A 16133-nucleotide genomic window follows, 5' to 3' on the forward strand; every position below is an offset into this window, starting at 1 on the left:
ATGTTGTGCCGACATTTCATCCTGCTCTAAGGTCTATCTAACTCTTCCCTCCCATGTAGCCCACCATTTTTCTATCATTCATGTGCCTATCTAAGACTCTCTTAAATGTCCCTAATGTATCTGCCCCCACAACTTCTGTCGACAGTGCGTTCCACGCACCCACCACTCTTAAAAAAAAATTTACCTCTGACATCCCCCTTATATCTTCCTCCAATCACTTTAAAATTATGTCCCCTCATGTTAGCCATTTTCACCCTGGGAAAAAGGCTGACTGTGCACTCCATCTATGCCTCTTATCATCTTGTACACCTCTATCAAGTAACCTCTCATCCTCCTTCTCTCCAAAGAGAAAAGCCCTAGCTCACTCAACCTATCCTCATGAGACATGCTCTCCAATCCAAGCAACATCCTGGTAAATCTCCTCTGCACCCTCTCTAAAGCTTCCACATCCTTCCTGTTATGAGGCGACCAGAACTGAACACCATACTCCAAGTGTAGTCTAACCAGAGTTCTATAGAGCTGCAACATCACCTCGCGGCTCTTGAACTCAATACCCCGACTAATGAAGGCCAACACTCCATACGCCTTCTTAACAACCCTATCGACCTGCACGGCAACCTTGAGGGATCTATGGACGTGGACCCCAATATCCCTCTGTTCCTCCACACTGCTAAGAGTCCTGCCATTAACCTTGTATTCTGCCTTCAAATTCCATCTACCAAAGTGTATCACTTCACACTTATCTGGGTTGAACTCCATCTGCCACTTCTCAGCCCAGGTCTACATTCTATCAATATCCTGTTGTAATCTACAACAACCTTCTACACTATCCACAACACCACCAACCTTTGTGTCATCAGCAAACTTACTAACCCACCTTTCCACATCCTCATCCAAGTCATTTATAAAAATCAAAGAGCAGGGGTCCTAGAACAGATCCCTGCGGAACACCACTGGTCACCGACCTCCAGGTAGAATACGCTCCATCTACCACCACCCTGTCTTCTATGGGTGAGCCAATTCTGAATCTACACAGTCAAGTTTCCCTGGATCCCATGTCTCCTGACTTTCTGAATGAGCCTTCCATGAGGAACCTTATCAAACGCCTTACTAAAATCCACGTACACCACATCCACTGCTCTACCTTCATCAATATGCTTTGTCACATCCTTAAAGAACTCAATCAGGCTTATGAGGCACAACCTGCCCCTCACAAAGTCATGCTGACTGTCCCTAATCAGCCTATGCTTTTCCAAATGCTCATAAATCCTGTCTCTAAGTATCTTCTCCAGTAATTTGCCCACCACTGAAGTAAAACTCACTGGTCTGTAATTCCCAGGGTTATCCCTACTCCCTTTCTTAAACAACGGAACAACATTTGCCACCTTCCAATCATCTGGCACTACGGTTGTGGCCAGTGAGGATGCAAAGATCATTGCCAAAGGTGCAGCAATCTCTTCCCTCGCTTCCCATATATAACCTTGAATATATCCCATCTGGCCCTGGTGACTTATCTATCCTAATGTTTTTCAAAAGTTCCAGCACATCTTCTTTCCTCAAGTCAACATGCCCTAGCATATCAGCCTGTTGTACACCATCCTCACAAACATCAAGGTCTCTTTCACTGGTGAATACTGAAGCAAAGTATTCATTCAGGACCTCCCCTACCTCTTCCAACCCTTTTATCCCTGATCAGTCCTACCCTCACACCAGTCATCCTCCTATTCTTCACATACATGTAGAACACCATGGGGTTTTCCTTAATCCTACTCGCCAAGGCCTTCTCATGCCCCCTTCTAGCTCTCCTAAGTCCATTCTTAAGCTCCCTCCTGGCTACCTTGTAACTCTCCAGAGCCCTGTCTGATCCATGCTTTCTAAACCTTGGGTAAGCTGCTTTCTTCCTCTTGACAAGATACTCTACGTCTCTTGTCAACCACTATTCTTTCACTCTACCATCCTTAACCTGCCTCAATGAGACAAACCTATCCAGAATCCCATGCAAGTACTCCCTAAACAACCTCCACATTTCCGCTGTGCACTTCCCCAAGGACATCTGTTCCCAATTTACATTCCCAAGTTTCTGCCTAATAGCATCATAATTCCTCCTCCCCCAATTAAATACTTTCCCATATTGTCTGCTCCCATCCCTCTCCAAGGCTATGGTAAAGGTCATGGAGTTATGGCCACTGTCTCCAAAATGCTCTCCCACTGAGATCTGAAACCTGATCAGGCTCATTGCCTAGTAACAAGTCCAGAACTGTGTCAGGAATCCTTCCTGGACACACCTAACTAACTCTGCCCCATCTATCCCCTTTACATTAAGGAGGTGCCAATCAATATTAGGGAAGTTGAAATCACCCATGACAACAACCCTGTTATTTTTGCACCTCTCCAAAATCTGCCTCCCGATCTGCTCCTCAGTGTTTCTGTTGCTACTGGGGGGGGGGGGGGGGGGGTCTGTAGAATACTCACAATAGAGTGATCATTCCCTTTGTGTTTCTGACTTCCACCCACACTGACTCCAGGATGTCCTCCCTTTCTCCAGCTGTGACACTGTCCCTGATCAGCAAAGCCACTCCCCCACCTCTTTTACCTCTGTCCCTGTCCCTTTTGAAACATCTAAACCCCAGAATATCCAGCAGCCATTCCTGCCCTTGCAACAGCCAAGTCTCTGTAATGGGCACCACATCATAGTTCCATGTACTTATCCATGCTCTAAGCTCATCACCCTTGTTCCTGATACTTCTCGCATTAAAGTAGACACACTTCAGCTCGTCCAGCTGACTGCAACTTTGCCCTTTCAACTGTCTATCCTTCCTCACAGTCTTTCTATGCACTGCATCTATTTGTACACTAAATGCACCAACCTCTGACCAAGAATATTGGTCCCCTCCAGGTCAGGTGTAACCCATCCCTTTTGTACAGATCATACCTTCCCCAGAAGAGATTCCAATGATTAACAAATCTGAAACCCTGCCCCCTGCACCAACTCTTCAGCCATGCATTCATCTGCCAAATCATCCTATTCTTACCCTCACTGGTGCATGGCACAGGCAGCAATCCAGAGATTACTACCTTTGAGGTCCTGCTTTTCAGCTTCCTACCTAGCTCCCTATATTCCTACTTATGTCATTGGCACCAATATGTACCACGACCTCTAGTTGTTCACCCTCCCCCTTCAGAATGCTGTGGACCCAATCAGAGACATCCCTGACCCTGGCACTCAGAAGGCAACATACCATCTGGGAGTCCCTTTCACGTCCACAGAATTTCCTGTTTGCCCCCCTTACTATCAAATCCCCTATAACTACCGCTCTCCTCTTCTCCCCCCTTCCCTTCTGTGCCACACAATCAGGCTCAGTGCCAGAGACTTGGGCACTACTGAACCTTTCCTCCGGTAGGTTGATCCCCCCCCCCCCAACAGTATCCAAAGCGGTATACTTGTTATTAAAAGGAACGGCCACAGGGGTACTGTGCACTACCTGCCTATTCTGCTTCCTTCTCCTGACAGTCACCCTGCTACCTGCTCCTGCAACTTAGGAGTGACTGTCTCCCTGTAGCTCCTATCTATGAACTCCTCATTCTCCCGTAGGAGCCGAAGGTCATCCAGCTGCATCTCCAGTTCCCTAACACAGTCTGTAAGGAGCTGCAGCTGGATGCACCTCGTGCAGATGTAGCTATCAGGGAGACTGGTGGTCTCCCAGAACTCCCACATCTCACAAGACAAACACACCACTGACTCTGGAGCCATTTTAACTACTCTGGCCTGCCACTAACAGAGACACCAAAGCAAGAAGGAAAGAAACTTACCAGACACTTACCTTAGGCTCCACTCACCGAAGCCTCTTGAACCAAAGCCTCAGGTACTCCACTCTAATACTGCTCCACTCATACAATGGCTGCTCCCAAAATGGCCGCTCCCAAAATGGCCACTCTGTTTATACCTACCTTCCTTTTACTTGCTACTGTTAATTAGCCAATCAGCTAGTAACAATTTGCAAATGTGCCTCGTTTAGACTCCTGCAAGGTGAAACTCACAAGCACACGCACAGAGACTCACCTCTTTTCAAAGCTCCCACTCCAAATCTCGCTCCAACTCCTAACTCTGCAAGGTAACCTACACAATGATAAGGGTATCATCTTGAGCTCCACCCTTCCGAAACTATCTCATGACCAATCCTTCAGACTCCTTTAAAGCTGATAGCCTAACACAATAATTATTTATCATAAACATGATCAATGGAAAATTTACAAATTCAAAAATGACAATAAGACCAAATGATCTTATACTTCCCTTTAGTAATACAAAGCTGGGTGGCAGTCTGAGTTGTGAGAAAAAAGAGAGGTTTCAAGGAGATATAAATAAGCTAAGTGAATGGGTGAGGACCTAGTGAATAAATGACTGGAAGTTAACATGCAGGTTCATTGAGCGACTAGGAAGGCAAATGATATGTTGGCCTTTATCACAAGCATAAGTACCTCTTGCTGCAATTATATGGGGCCCTGCTAAAACTGCATCTAAAATATTATGGACAGGGCTGCTCTCTCTACCAAAGTAAGGATATATTTATGATAGAGGGAGTCCAGTGAAGATTCACCAGATTGACTCCTGGGATTGGGGGGATTGTCCTGCGTGGAGAGATTATGCAGGCTGCGCCTATACTCTCCAGGATTCAGAAAAATTAGTGATCTTGTTGAAAAGGGACTTGAGAGAGTAGTTGCAAGAATGAGGCAGAACAATGCTAGGACCATTCAGCTCCAGACCTTGCCACATAATGGGTTAATACAGGAATGTGATGCTGGAGTAAAAGATGATCCAGTCAGATGAAATCACGTCCTTGTTCTTTGCAGTTACTGGCAGTTTCCTAGGGCCAGCATCTGATGGGCATGCAGTCTGGTGGAAGCTATCACGTGTAACGAGGGACTCTAATATGGCTTCCATGATGTCCATCAAAGCCAAGTAACCATAAAGCTCCAGAACAACTTCCAGCAGTGACGTGCTTTAATGATGAGATGATCTTAATGATGTGAAGTCCCAAAGTTGATTAGTGCAGAACCACTTTCACAGGTGCTTGCTATTTCTTAACTTAAACATCTGACCCATAGTCATCATCACGGAAAAATTGAGCTGTGCAATGGAAATATGTAAACATTGTTACATGAGAAGTCAGATTGAACACCAGGTGCTAGTTGCACCAGAATAAACAAGCATTACCTATACAGTGTTCGTTTAGCCCATCTACTTGAGGGCAGAAGTGTTTCTACTTCTGTATCTTTTCCTTAATTCTGCACAGAATTGCTACACATTCCAGTAAATGGCTAAAGATGTAAAAGAAAAATGTGCTTGACAAAAATGAGAACTCACCTACAATTCCTACGTTAACATACCTCACATTCACCACAAATATGGAGGACAAGGCATCCACCACAAATTCACAGTTGAATTGAAATGTCCGAGGCCTGATGGACTTCACTATCACCTACAAGTCACAGAACTCCCACAAGATGTATTCCAGCATGAAATACTTCATATTAAGCAAAATAACCTAACCAACACAAAGCACCCCTTCAGTATAGCGACCCACCCACCCATGAGAACCATAAACCCTGACCAATGTGATCACTAATATACAGGTATTAATGTTAAATTAATTTTCAAAATAACATGCATTTTCTTTTTATGTCCTGTACTTTTAAATCTGTACCACCAGAAAGGGAAATAATCACATGCCTTCCTGTACACAGTCTCCAGACATGGCTCAGGATTGTCTGATGAGGGTTGTCTGCAATTCCAAGGAAGCTTAATTGGATCTGGTAATGCAATTATATTTCCATCTTCTCCAAACCAGGATTTATTCTGTTACAACATCATAAATACAGGGAAAAGCATTTTAATTTCAATCTTTACGATACATAATCATGACTTCCAATTTTCTCTAAAAGTGTTAAATAAAATCAACAAATTATAGTTGATATTTTGAATTTACAATTGCTAATTTAAACAAGGATAGTAAATAACCAGAAATGTTTTAAATCAGTTGTTGGAAACTAGTAGTCAGATTGTAAAATGAAAACAAATATGGAGACAAAACCTATTATCAACTCACACACTTAAATATACTGCATGCTGAAACAATAATCACAAAAAGTGTGCAAAAAAATGTAAACAGGCCCAGGTCCTTGACTTTAACTGGCTAATCAACTCATTGTCCACAATGACTTCAGGGGTAAATACCAAATCATGAACTTGATAAAATGTTAGTTTTTAAATCACATAATTTGCATAGTGAAGATCTATGAAAGTACTTAAGCAATATTTTAAAAATAAAACTGTCAACTGCCAATAATGTGGCAATAGTTTGTCACCAATTGAGAGGTGTATCAATAGAAATAAAAAACAGACAACTTCTAAAAGTTAAGCAATCAACCATGCCACCCTGACAACCCAATCATTTCCCCAGACCTGAGCATCCAATCACAACTGCAAGCTGAACTCCTGACTAAAGACTGTATAGGACATCACAACCCCAGCTAAACTGCTGAGGAAGGTTGCCATCCTCCCAGCTCAAGGTCTGGGATGGGCTGCCATTCTCTTGGTTGCAGCCAGGGAGGAGGCAGTCATTCGTTCAGCTGAACCATGGGTGAGTTTTCACTCTTCCAGTCAGTGCACCAGTGCAAGCAGTCTCTTTCCCAGCTGGAGCTCCAGGGCAAGCCACAACTCTACCAACTGGAGCTCTGGTACAAGGTGCTACACACCAAGCCAGACCTGAAGGCAGGCAATCACTCCCCTAGCTGGAGCAGGTACAAACCATTACAAATTATTAGCAGGCCGAAAGGAGATACAAGAGACTGCAGATGCTGGAATTTGGAGCAACACACAAAACACTAGAGGAACTCAGTGGGTCAGGCAGTATCTGTGGAAGGAAATAGACAGTCGACATTTCGGGTCAAGATCCTTCATCAATCCAGATTATTTCCTTAATTCCAAGGGACTAGAAGCAAAGGGATTTATGAACCTTTCATCATAAATTATTAAGAACTAGCAAACGGGTGCAAATATAATGAAACATTGCCCTCTTACTATGAACAAGTTGAAATTCAAATTGAAAAAGATATGTTTGTTAAACTGAACATTGGTCAAATCTTAGCCAGTGAACAGCATTTAGCCTAGTGATCCAAAGCATGAGAAAGATATATTGTCTTAGAAGGGCCACAATGTAGATTTGCCTAGTTTAAAAGGATAAACTACAGGTTACATAAAGTTACCTATCCCTTGAGGTGAGATAATGTTGGGGTAATCTAAATGAGGCATTTCAAATGATTAGCATAGATATAGAGAAACTATATCCTCTGGTGGGGGATTGTGAAGAGAGTGGGAATCATTTTAAAATTAGCTAGGTTATTTGGAATGAAATAGGAAACGCATTCCCACATTGAGAATATTAGAAACTTAGAACCAGTTCACCCATAAACCTAATATTGCTAGGTCAACTGCAATTTTCCAGTCTGAGATTGACAGGTTTTTGTTAAGGCAAATGACAAAGAGACAAAGATGGACGAATGGAATTGAGGTAGAAATCAACCTTGAACTGGGTGAATGATGGGACTGGCTCAAGGAATGAAAGATGACTTCTATATTTTCTGAATTTTATCTCCTAATCATCTACAAATTATTATCTAACTGTATTCTACAGTGAATTGTGTAACAACTTATTTTCCTTGCTCTTGGGAAGAACTTTGTAGTTTAGCTTGTCATTTTCCATTGATTCTCCTGAGTCCTCTCTACAGAAATAGATAATGAAGACATATTGATCAAGTCACCTCTTTTTGCACAAGAAAACGATTCTCCATTTTGTTAATATTTTTTTTCAAAACTTCTGGTTTCCGACTGACATAAAAGCCTTCATCCTTCAAGATGCGAGGTGCAAGGTTTCTTGAAAGCTTGCTACTTACAGCTACTAAAGAAAATAATAGATTGATTTACCTCTCAATTTTTCAAAGGATATTTATTTGATGAACAATGATAATTATTTTTCATGGTTAATCAATGGTATGAAAAATGCAATGACAATACTGTACAAAATATAAACAAGCTTTTTATGATACCTTGTGATGTACTAGGGATGAAAAGATTTTTGTTCTTTTTCCTCCATAATTTGTCATGCTCATATTTAGCAGGTTCCCTTTCAATTATCTGTTCATTTATGTAAAAGTTAAATTTGGCCTTTTCTTCTGACATACTGCTGCTAATTTCAACTTCATTCTCCGGCTCTTCCTAAAAAAGTGAAATACATGCATGAGTTTCATAAGTAAAATCAGTATTTTTTACCCAGGACAATTAAAATGTGCTCTTATTGCCAAAAAATCGATGAAATTAATAATAACTAACATAAGAATTTAATGCAATTTGTATTATATTCAGTTGAGACATACATTATTTATAGCATGCAAATGTAAACTCCTAAAGAGAATAGAATTGTTCTTCCTCTACAGTCACTGACTAAGTGCAAAGGAAATGGAATGCACTGGAAATAATTCCACTCAGAATTATCATTTTGCACCCTCATTTCTAGTCTCTGCTAATGCACATCGAGTGCACGTGCACTAAATTGCATTCTCCCATTGAATGTATGCCCAAAACAGGAAGGAAGATCACCAGTTAGGAAGACCTTTATCCCTCCAACACACATTTTCTTATGCCTAACTGTCCTTTCTACACAATCTCTTTTTTCCCATGGTTACCAGAATGTACTTTCTATCTGTCTTCTTACCCATAACTTCTTCCTTCAGCATACGTTGCTCAGGGCAACCTACTGAAAACATTTTCATGTACACCTGAGTTTTCATTGTCCTTAGAGTTCATTTTTCTCCCTGACCAAGGTGGACTTCATTTAAGTCAACTTCCCCATATCTGCTTCTTTGTTTTAAAAGGTATGAGAACCTTTAGGCATACAGTGATGGGCATCCAGAAAGAGTAAGAAAGTGATCTACCCATTTGTACTTTATCCTTTTACACAAAAAAAATCTACAGAACCTTGTTAGTCACTTGCCAAGAGCAGCAATCTTTTGTTCTGCACCAATAATTGTCTCACCTGTCAAGTTAACCATATTAAGCTAAAATGAATGACAAAGCACTAAAATAAACAGCCAGGTACATTAGCACACTGACAGGGAAGGACCAGTGTGGAGGACAGCAGGAATAGCATCAGCACTTGATAAATAATTTCTATTCAGACCTCTGTTCCTGAAGCAAGAGTCATGCTTTTGCAGAGGATGAATGTTGCTCAGTGTAATCTTAAGGAACACACCTTTTGAGTAGACACTTTACAGTCTTCCAGCACCAATGACTAGTAACTAGCTTAACTTTACTTTATAACCTCTGCTTTAACAGATGGCTGGTACTGACTATGTTTTTGCTGCAGCTATACAGGGGACCCCTACATTAATGAGGGAAGTGCATTCTTAGAAAACAGTCTACCTCGAGATTTTCCATTATGCAAAGTCGTGTCATGTGTGCATGCTTCAAAAAAAAAGTAAGTTGAAATAAAAAATAATTTTGTATTTATTTACTATTTTCACATAAATTCCAGAGAGTGAATTTTATTCTGTATCTCAAATTTTCTTGTGAATTCTATGAGGGCGAATTTCTGTTACCGGAATAACCACAATACTGGGGTTGTCTGTATACATATTTTCTGGAACAAAGCTCTGGATGTAAATTATATACTTGCTTCATTCTAAACTATTGTTTCCATTCCTACAGTCACCTCTCCTGCAAAGTTTGATGTGCCTAACTGACTACTTTAGTGTTTCTTCTTTCAATTCAACTTGGACCATCATCCCTTCATAATTAAGCCTCTTGTCCTTTACCCTATTATAACCTTTCTATTTGATATTCACCCCACCTCCACACTTGCTACAAAAATGTTAAATTAACTTCTTCCAGTTCTGGTGAAAGGTCATCAACATGAAATATGAATATGAAATATAAACCCTGGTTTTCCCACCACAGATGTCTTCTGATTGACTACTGCATGTGTTTCTCATATTTTCTGTATTTATCCAATATATTGACAGCAGTCACAGTATTTCACTTTTGTTTTGGATATGTGTTACTGTTGAATGAAGGTGAGAAAGAGTTGACATTGCCATGAATGTCAAGTCAAGTCTATAAAATGTTAAATGATGCTCATTATCTGAGATCTTATTTTAAAGAGTAAAGAGCATAAAAGATTATCTTGGATACCTGCACTGACAAAATGGCTTTTTCCAATCATGAAAGTTCCTTTGTTCGTATTCTCAGTCTCCATAAATAATGCCTCTGCATATGTCTAGACACAATTGTATATATGGATGGGAGAGAAAAGTAGGTCCTAACAGTGCATATGAAATTCAAATGTACCTGTCTGGCAGGACTCTTCTGATCTTCTTATTCCATAATCTGCAAATACAGATAATGGGGCTAATCCCTCAATCCCTTTCAACTCGCTGGGGCACCTTGTTTCTGCACTCCCTTTCACTCACAAGAGTCTCAGTTCTTGCACTTCTTTCCCACTCACCAAAGCACTAGTTCCCACCCTCCCTTCTGATCCACCAGGAACCTGGCTCCTGCACTCCTTTTCGACTCACCAGGGATCTGGTCCCACACTTCCTTCTACCTCACCAGAGTCTCAGTCCCTGTACTCCCTTCTGACTACTAGGGCCACACTTTTGGGTTTCCATCCAATTTACTGGACTTCCAGTTCCCATGTTCTCTTTAAACTGTCCAGGGTCCCATTTTCTGTGCTTTTTGGTTCACTGGGAAACTTATTATAATACTGTGCAAACATCTAAAAAAAGTGTATTGTATTTATATGAATTACATACAATAGTCATGAACATTTGCTAATCCAGCACCACCAAACTGCTAGATTATCAGAGTTTTACTGTTGTGGGAATTGGAAGAGTTGGAGGGAAAAGAAATAGAAAGGTAAAAGGAACAGATTGTTTCATATTACTAATGTCTCTAAAGAAACTTCTCCAGGCATTTCCTGATGCACATTCTGCTTCAAGATTATGTCTTTCCCCCATTCCCCATAGAACACTCCTTATGGGGCAATGCAGCGGCAAGGGTGGTTAGGGGTGAGCAGTGGCACACCTGGAGAGTACACAAGAATGTATATACTCTATGTTTTCATTCATTCTCAGGAAGTGGACATTGCTAGCATGTATTGGCCAGTTCATTTCTTGGCCATTCCTAATTGCCCTTGATTCTAATTTACAGGTTTAGCCATTTCAGAAAGGCAGTTAACTTCATCACTGTAGGTCTGTGAGTTACAGAAATTGCTGAAATCAGTGAAACATAAACAGCATATACAGCAACATACAAAAAAGTCTCCAATAAGATTAAGGTTTCAACATAAAGAAAAATATTTTCCTTATATATGCACAGTTTAGAGCATAATTCAGATCCATTCCTTACTTTAAAATTTCAGATCTTAAAAGACCCTAATAGATGACAAGTAGTGCAGGATCTCAGCACCAGAGGGACATAAGACCATGTTATTCCATACGTTGTACTCGCTGACGAATAGAATATAGTGACTAATAATGCATGGTGTAAGGCAATACAAGGGCTGAAAATTGCATCATTACCACCAAGATTTTATTTTGTAAAACCATCATTTTCGTTTTTAATTATCCCTAATGTCAAATATTAAATGAGTAGTCATCTAATCCCTTTTTTATGAAAATAGAATAAAAAATTAATGTCAAAGCAATGTCTTCTTTTGCAATTCTTGTTAGGTCTTTTACAAACTAATGTCCAGGTCATATAATTGGAATTAGTTTATTATTGTCACTTGTACCGAGGTGCAATGAAAAAATTGTCTTGCATACTGTTTTCATACAGATCGATTCATTACACAGACCTTTGAGGTAGTACAAGGTAAAACAATTCAGAATGCAAAACAAAGTGTCACAGCTACAGAGAAACTGCAGTGCAGGTAGACAATATGGTGCAAGGTCATAACGAGGTAGATTGTGAGGTCAAGAGTCCATCTTATTGTACTAAGGAATGTTCAATAGTCTTATAACAGTGGGATAGAAGCTGTCCTTGAGCCTGGTGGTATGTGCTTTCAGGCTTTTGTGTCTTCTGCCCGATGGGAGAGGGAAGAAGAGAGAATGTCTGAGATGGGTGGGTTCTTTGATTATGTTGGCTGCTTTACTGGGGCAGCGAGAAGTAAGACAGAGTCATGGAGGGGAGGCTGGTTTCTGTGATGTGCTGAGCTGTGTCCACAACTCTCTGTAGTTTCTTGTGGTCCCGGCAGAGTAGTTGCCATACCAAGCCGTGATGCATCCGGATAGGATGCTTTCTATCATGCGTCAATAAAAATTGGTGAGTGTCAAAGGGGACATGCCGCACTTCTTCAGCCTCCTGAGGGAGTAGATGCGCTGGTGACTTTCTTGGCTGTGGCATCTACGTGATTGGACCAGGACAGGCTATTGGTCAGGCAATCTTCTCGCTACTACCATCAGGGAGGAGGTATAGGTGCCTAAAGACCCACACTCAATGATTCAGGAGCTGCTTCTTCCCCTCCATCATCAGATTTCTGAATGTTCCATGAACTCATGAACACGATCTCATTGTTCCTTTTTTTTTGCATGGTACTGTTGCCGCAAAACAACAAATTTCACATCATATAAGAAGTGATAATAAACCTGATTCCTGGTGATGTTCACTGCTAGGAACTTGAAGCTCTCAACCCTCTCGACCTCAGCATTGTTAATGTAGAGAGGAGCATGTGCACTGTCCCCCTTCCTGAAGTCAATGACCAGCTCTTTTGTTTTACTGATATTGAGGGAAAGGTTGTTGCCATGACACCATGACACATACAAGCAGGATGCTGCTGTGACCTGATGGATGTCCTTTAGAGCTCCAGCAAAAGAATGAAGGGACCATTTAGGGTAATGTGCTCCATCAATTGTACGTATCAGGTGACAAGTACCTAAGAGTGTTAGCAATATTCCATCTGTATAGCTGGTAAAATTGAAATAATTTTACTTCATTGGCTCTAGAAGGGAAAATTTAATGAATATTAACACTGAAATATCATAAACTCAAAATATTCCATTATTGCATTAGAAGGTCAAAGAAAAGTTACCATTTGAAGAGGGTTTGGCGACATTTCTCAAGAGATCTCCTGAAATGCCTCAATCTGCACTAGCCTATATCCCTTGCCTCAGGTGCTGAAGATGAATCATAGCCCTGACCTATGATCCAAAATTATGCAGATATCCTACCTGTTATATCCACATCAAGTACCATTCTGAATCATTTTCTGCGCAAGTGATAAAATTTAAATAGTTATATTTAATCAATTCCAGAGGAGAAATGTAATGAATACTAACATTGAAATAACATAAAATCAAAAAATTCTAATATTGCATTAGAAGGTCTGATGAGTCCCCATTAATCCTGTCTGTATCTTTTCTCTTCTCATTTCCTCACACTAAATAATCACCAGTGTTCGATAATAAACCTGACACTTTTACCTTTTGTTTTCTTGTTTACTTCTAGTTACCTCCAATCCTGTGAGATGAAATTCAAGGGGTAAATCTTTCAGTGGTGTCTTTTCATGTTCTTGTATCACTGAATCAGGTGACTCATCCAAAGCAGAAGTAAAAAACTGATTTCCTTCATCCCACTCAATATTCTGAAATTTTAAAAAAATGAAAACCAAACAAAATCTGTAAAATGATAATTATATTTCATAATTACCATAGATGTTTCTCAGATTTAGATTCACCATCATTCTTCAATAAATACCTTATGAATGTTCTGTTTTTTTGAAAAGCAGCGTTAAAATGCCATTGCATGATATTACCAAATTAGTAAGAAATCCTCAAAGCATTCAATTAATCTTAGCAGCACAATGTTGCCAATCAAACCGAGTTTCCTCAAATTTAACCAGCACATAAGAGTAAAATTTTATACATGTATAATTACTACATTATTCATTTTTTTTATTTACAATGAATTGGAGATTGGGTAAAATAATTAAATACTTTTTTCCCATTAGTTCCTGGAAAAATTAAACCCACTTACAATTTACAGTATTTTCTGTTTTTATCCCTGGAAATTTGTATTTACCTCCCTCTGCAGGCCACCATTGGGAACATTTGTAAAAGAACAGAGCACTTAAAAGAAATTATATTTCTATTTTGTGATACATCTGTAGGACTGATGCGACAAAGCAACGGGTCAGATTTTTAAGGTCTAAATATGACCTTGCATAAACTGCCTGATGAGCCATTAGTTTTGAAGTGAGCAGCTGGGCTATAAAGATTAGAGAAATCCTAAAATCATCTTCAATTCTGAATTAATCAATTTTTGCCCCATTCAGTGAATTTTTGCCTGAGACTGATTTATACGGCAATCCAATGTTCCATTTTTAATTGGTTTGATTCAGCATGTGAAGCAATTTTAAGTTATTTTCTGGGAAACCCCATGTTAAACTTTACATAATATATTAAATAAATAATTAGATGTAAATACTTGCTCACTAATGCCTTATCAAATCTTGTCACTAGTTCTTCATCTTTTATCTGCTGTAGATGGTGCGAAGAAACAGGTAAATCTCGTACAAATGAACTTGCAATCCCAGCCTAGGAAAGAAATGGGTCACAAATTTTCCATTGAACAATACTTTTATAAAGTGCACGAATGCTACATCTTTAACAGATATTTTAATGAAAGTATTCTCACCTTTACAGCTTTCAGTTTATCTCTAACTCTGTTTCGTATCACATCAGCCAGTTGTTTTTCACCTGAAATAGAACCTGCTATTAGAGGCAAAATGCTTACCAATTTACTTGTTACGAAATTCATAAGATCATAAGATCAGTATGTATTTGATACTGAATACATATCAAACAAAATTTACAGCATACTCAGAATAGGTTAAAATCATGAAAACTTGAAAAGCCACAAAGAACTGTCTGCATTTTTGGAAGGTGATAGTAGTTCTATTGTTTGTCCAAAAACATTAAGCATTAAAACAAAATAATCATCTCATTTCTTCTGCCTCCACATGAAAATGTCTCTTTTTAATAATGCTCTAAAATAATACAAGTTCCCATATGTTTATTTTAATGGCTGGAATTAAAAATACTTGGGAATGAGTTGAGGAAAGTAAAGCTGCAAAAGATTTTTTTCACATTTTTATTTTGTTCCCTGTTGCCTTGGAAGATAATTATATCATAGGACCAATAGATACCTGAAGATCCAGGTCTAAGTCTCAACAGGTGCTCTATTAGGTGTTCTAACAGGTGCTCCTAGTTCTTAATTACAATATTAGATTTGATTTGGTTAACCAAACCAAAACTGAAAATGTAATATTGGATATGAACTTTAGGAGAAGTATTTTTTCAAGGACTTAACTCTGTGGAATAGGGCAATCATATCTGAAACAAAAATTCAAAACAAGATGATAAAAGAGAAAGTTGTATATGTCCCAAAATTCAGAAGAGTCCATGGTATGACAATTTAAAATTGTTTGAAGAGTTATATGCAGAGACACATCAGCCTTAACCAAGAGTTTTTCTAGCGACTTAAAGAAAATAGTTCTCAAGGCAAAGAGGGCAGCTATTCAGGTAAAGGTAATGAAAGTTATAGTCATAGCAGCCAAATGTTCACTGAAGGAAAAGTTAATAATTAACAGTAAGAAATAGTAAAATATCTCAAGAGCCATCTTCAGGTATTAACAGAAACTGCTGTAAATACACTGCAGATCAGGCAACACTACGATTATGAAACATTATAATTGTGAAAGTGTTAATCCATTTCTCTTTGTCCTCCTCAACCTGCCTACTGTCTTTGAGGCAGTTGACCTTATTACCCTCTTCTGATGTCCTTCCACACTTGCCTGCCAGGATGAGATCACAACTACCTGGCTTCATTCATAACGAATCACTTGCAATTTATTCTCTTCACGTGTTCTCTTCCTTCTAGCATCCCACAAGGGTCTATACTTGAAACCATTCCATTTCCCATCTACTGACTATTCTTTAGCAATGTCAACCAGAAACACTCCATTTATTTCCAAATGTATGCTGATGACATGCAATTATACCTCACCACCATCTTTTTTGTC

At 39.5% G+C, this 16133-nt stretch overlaps 1 protein-coding gene across 1 annotated transcript in view; it reads right to left on the reverse strand.

The window, feature by feature from the left end:
- The window catches only part of LOC127576923 (protein CC2D2B-like), a 126693-nt gene that overhangs the window by 98133 nt on the left and 12427 nt on the right, over nt 1-16133 (reverse strand). The window contains exons 7-12 of the mRNA XM_052027747.1: nt 14747-14823; nt 14545-14646; nt 13563-13694; nt 8107-8275; nt 7822-7958; nt 5732-5857 (exon numbers count right to left, since the gene is read on the reverse strand). Of these exons, the coding sequence (XP_051883707.1) occupies nt 5732-5857; nt 7822-7958; nt 8107-8275; nt 13563-13694; nt 14545-14646; nt 14747-14823 (743 nt within the window). The remainder of the gene's footprint in view (nt 1-5731; nt 5858-7821; nt 7959-8106; nt 8276-13562; nt 13695-14544; nt 14647-14746; nt 14824-16133) is intronic.

This window comes from Pristis pectinata, chromosome 12, assembly GCF_009764475.1.
Source record: "Pristis pectinata isolate sPriPec2 chromosome 12, sPriPec2.1.pri, whole genome shotgun sequence".
Taxonomy (NCBI): Eukaryota; Metazoa; Chordata; class Chondrichthyes; order Rhinopristiformes; family Pristidae; genus Pristis; species Pristis pectinata.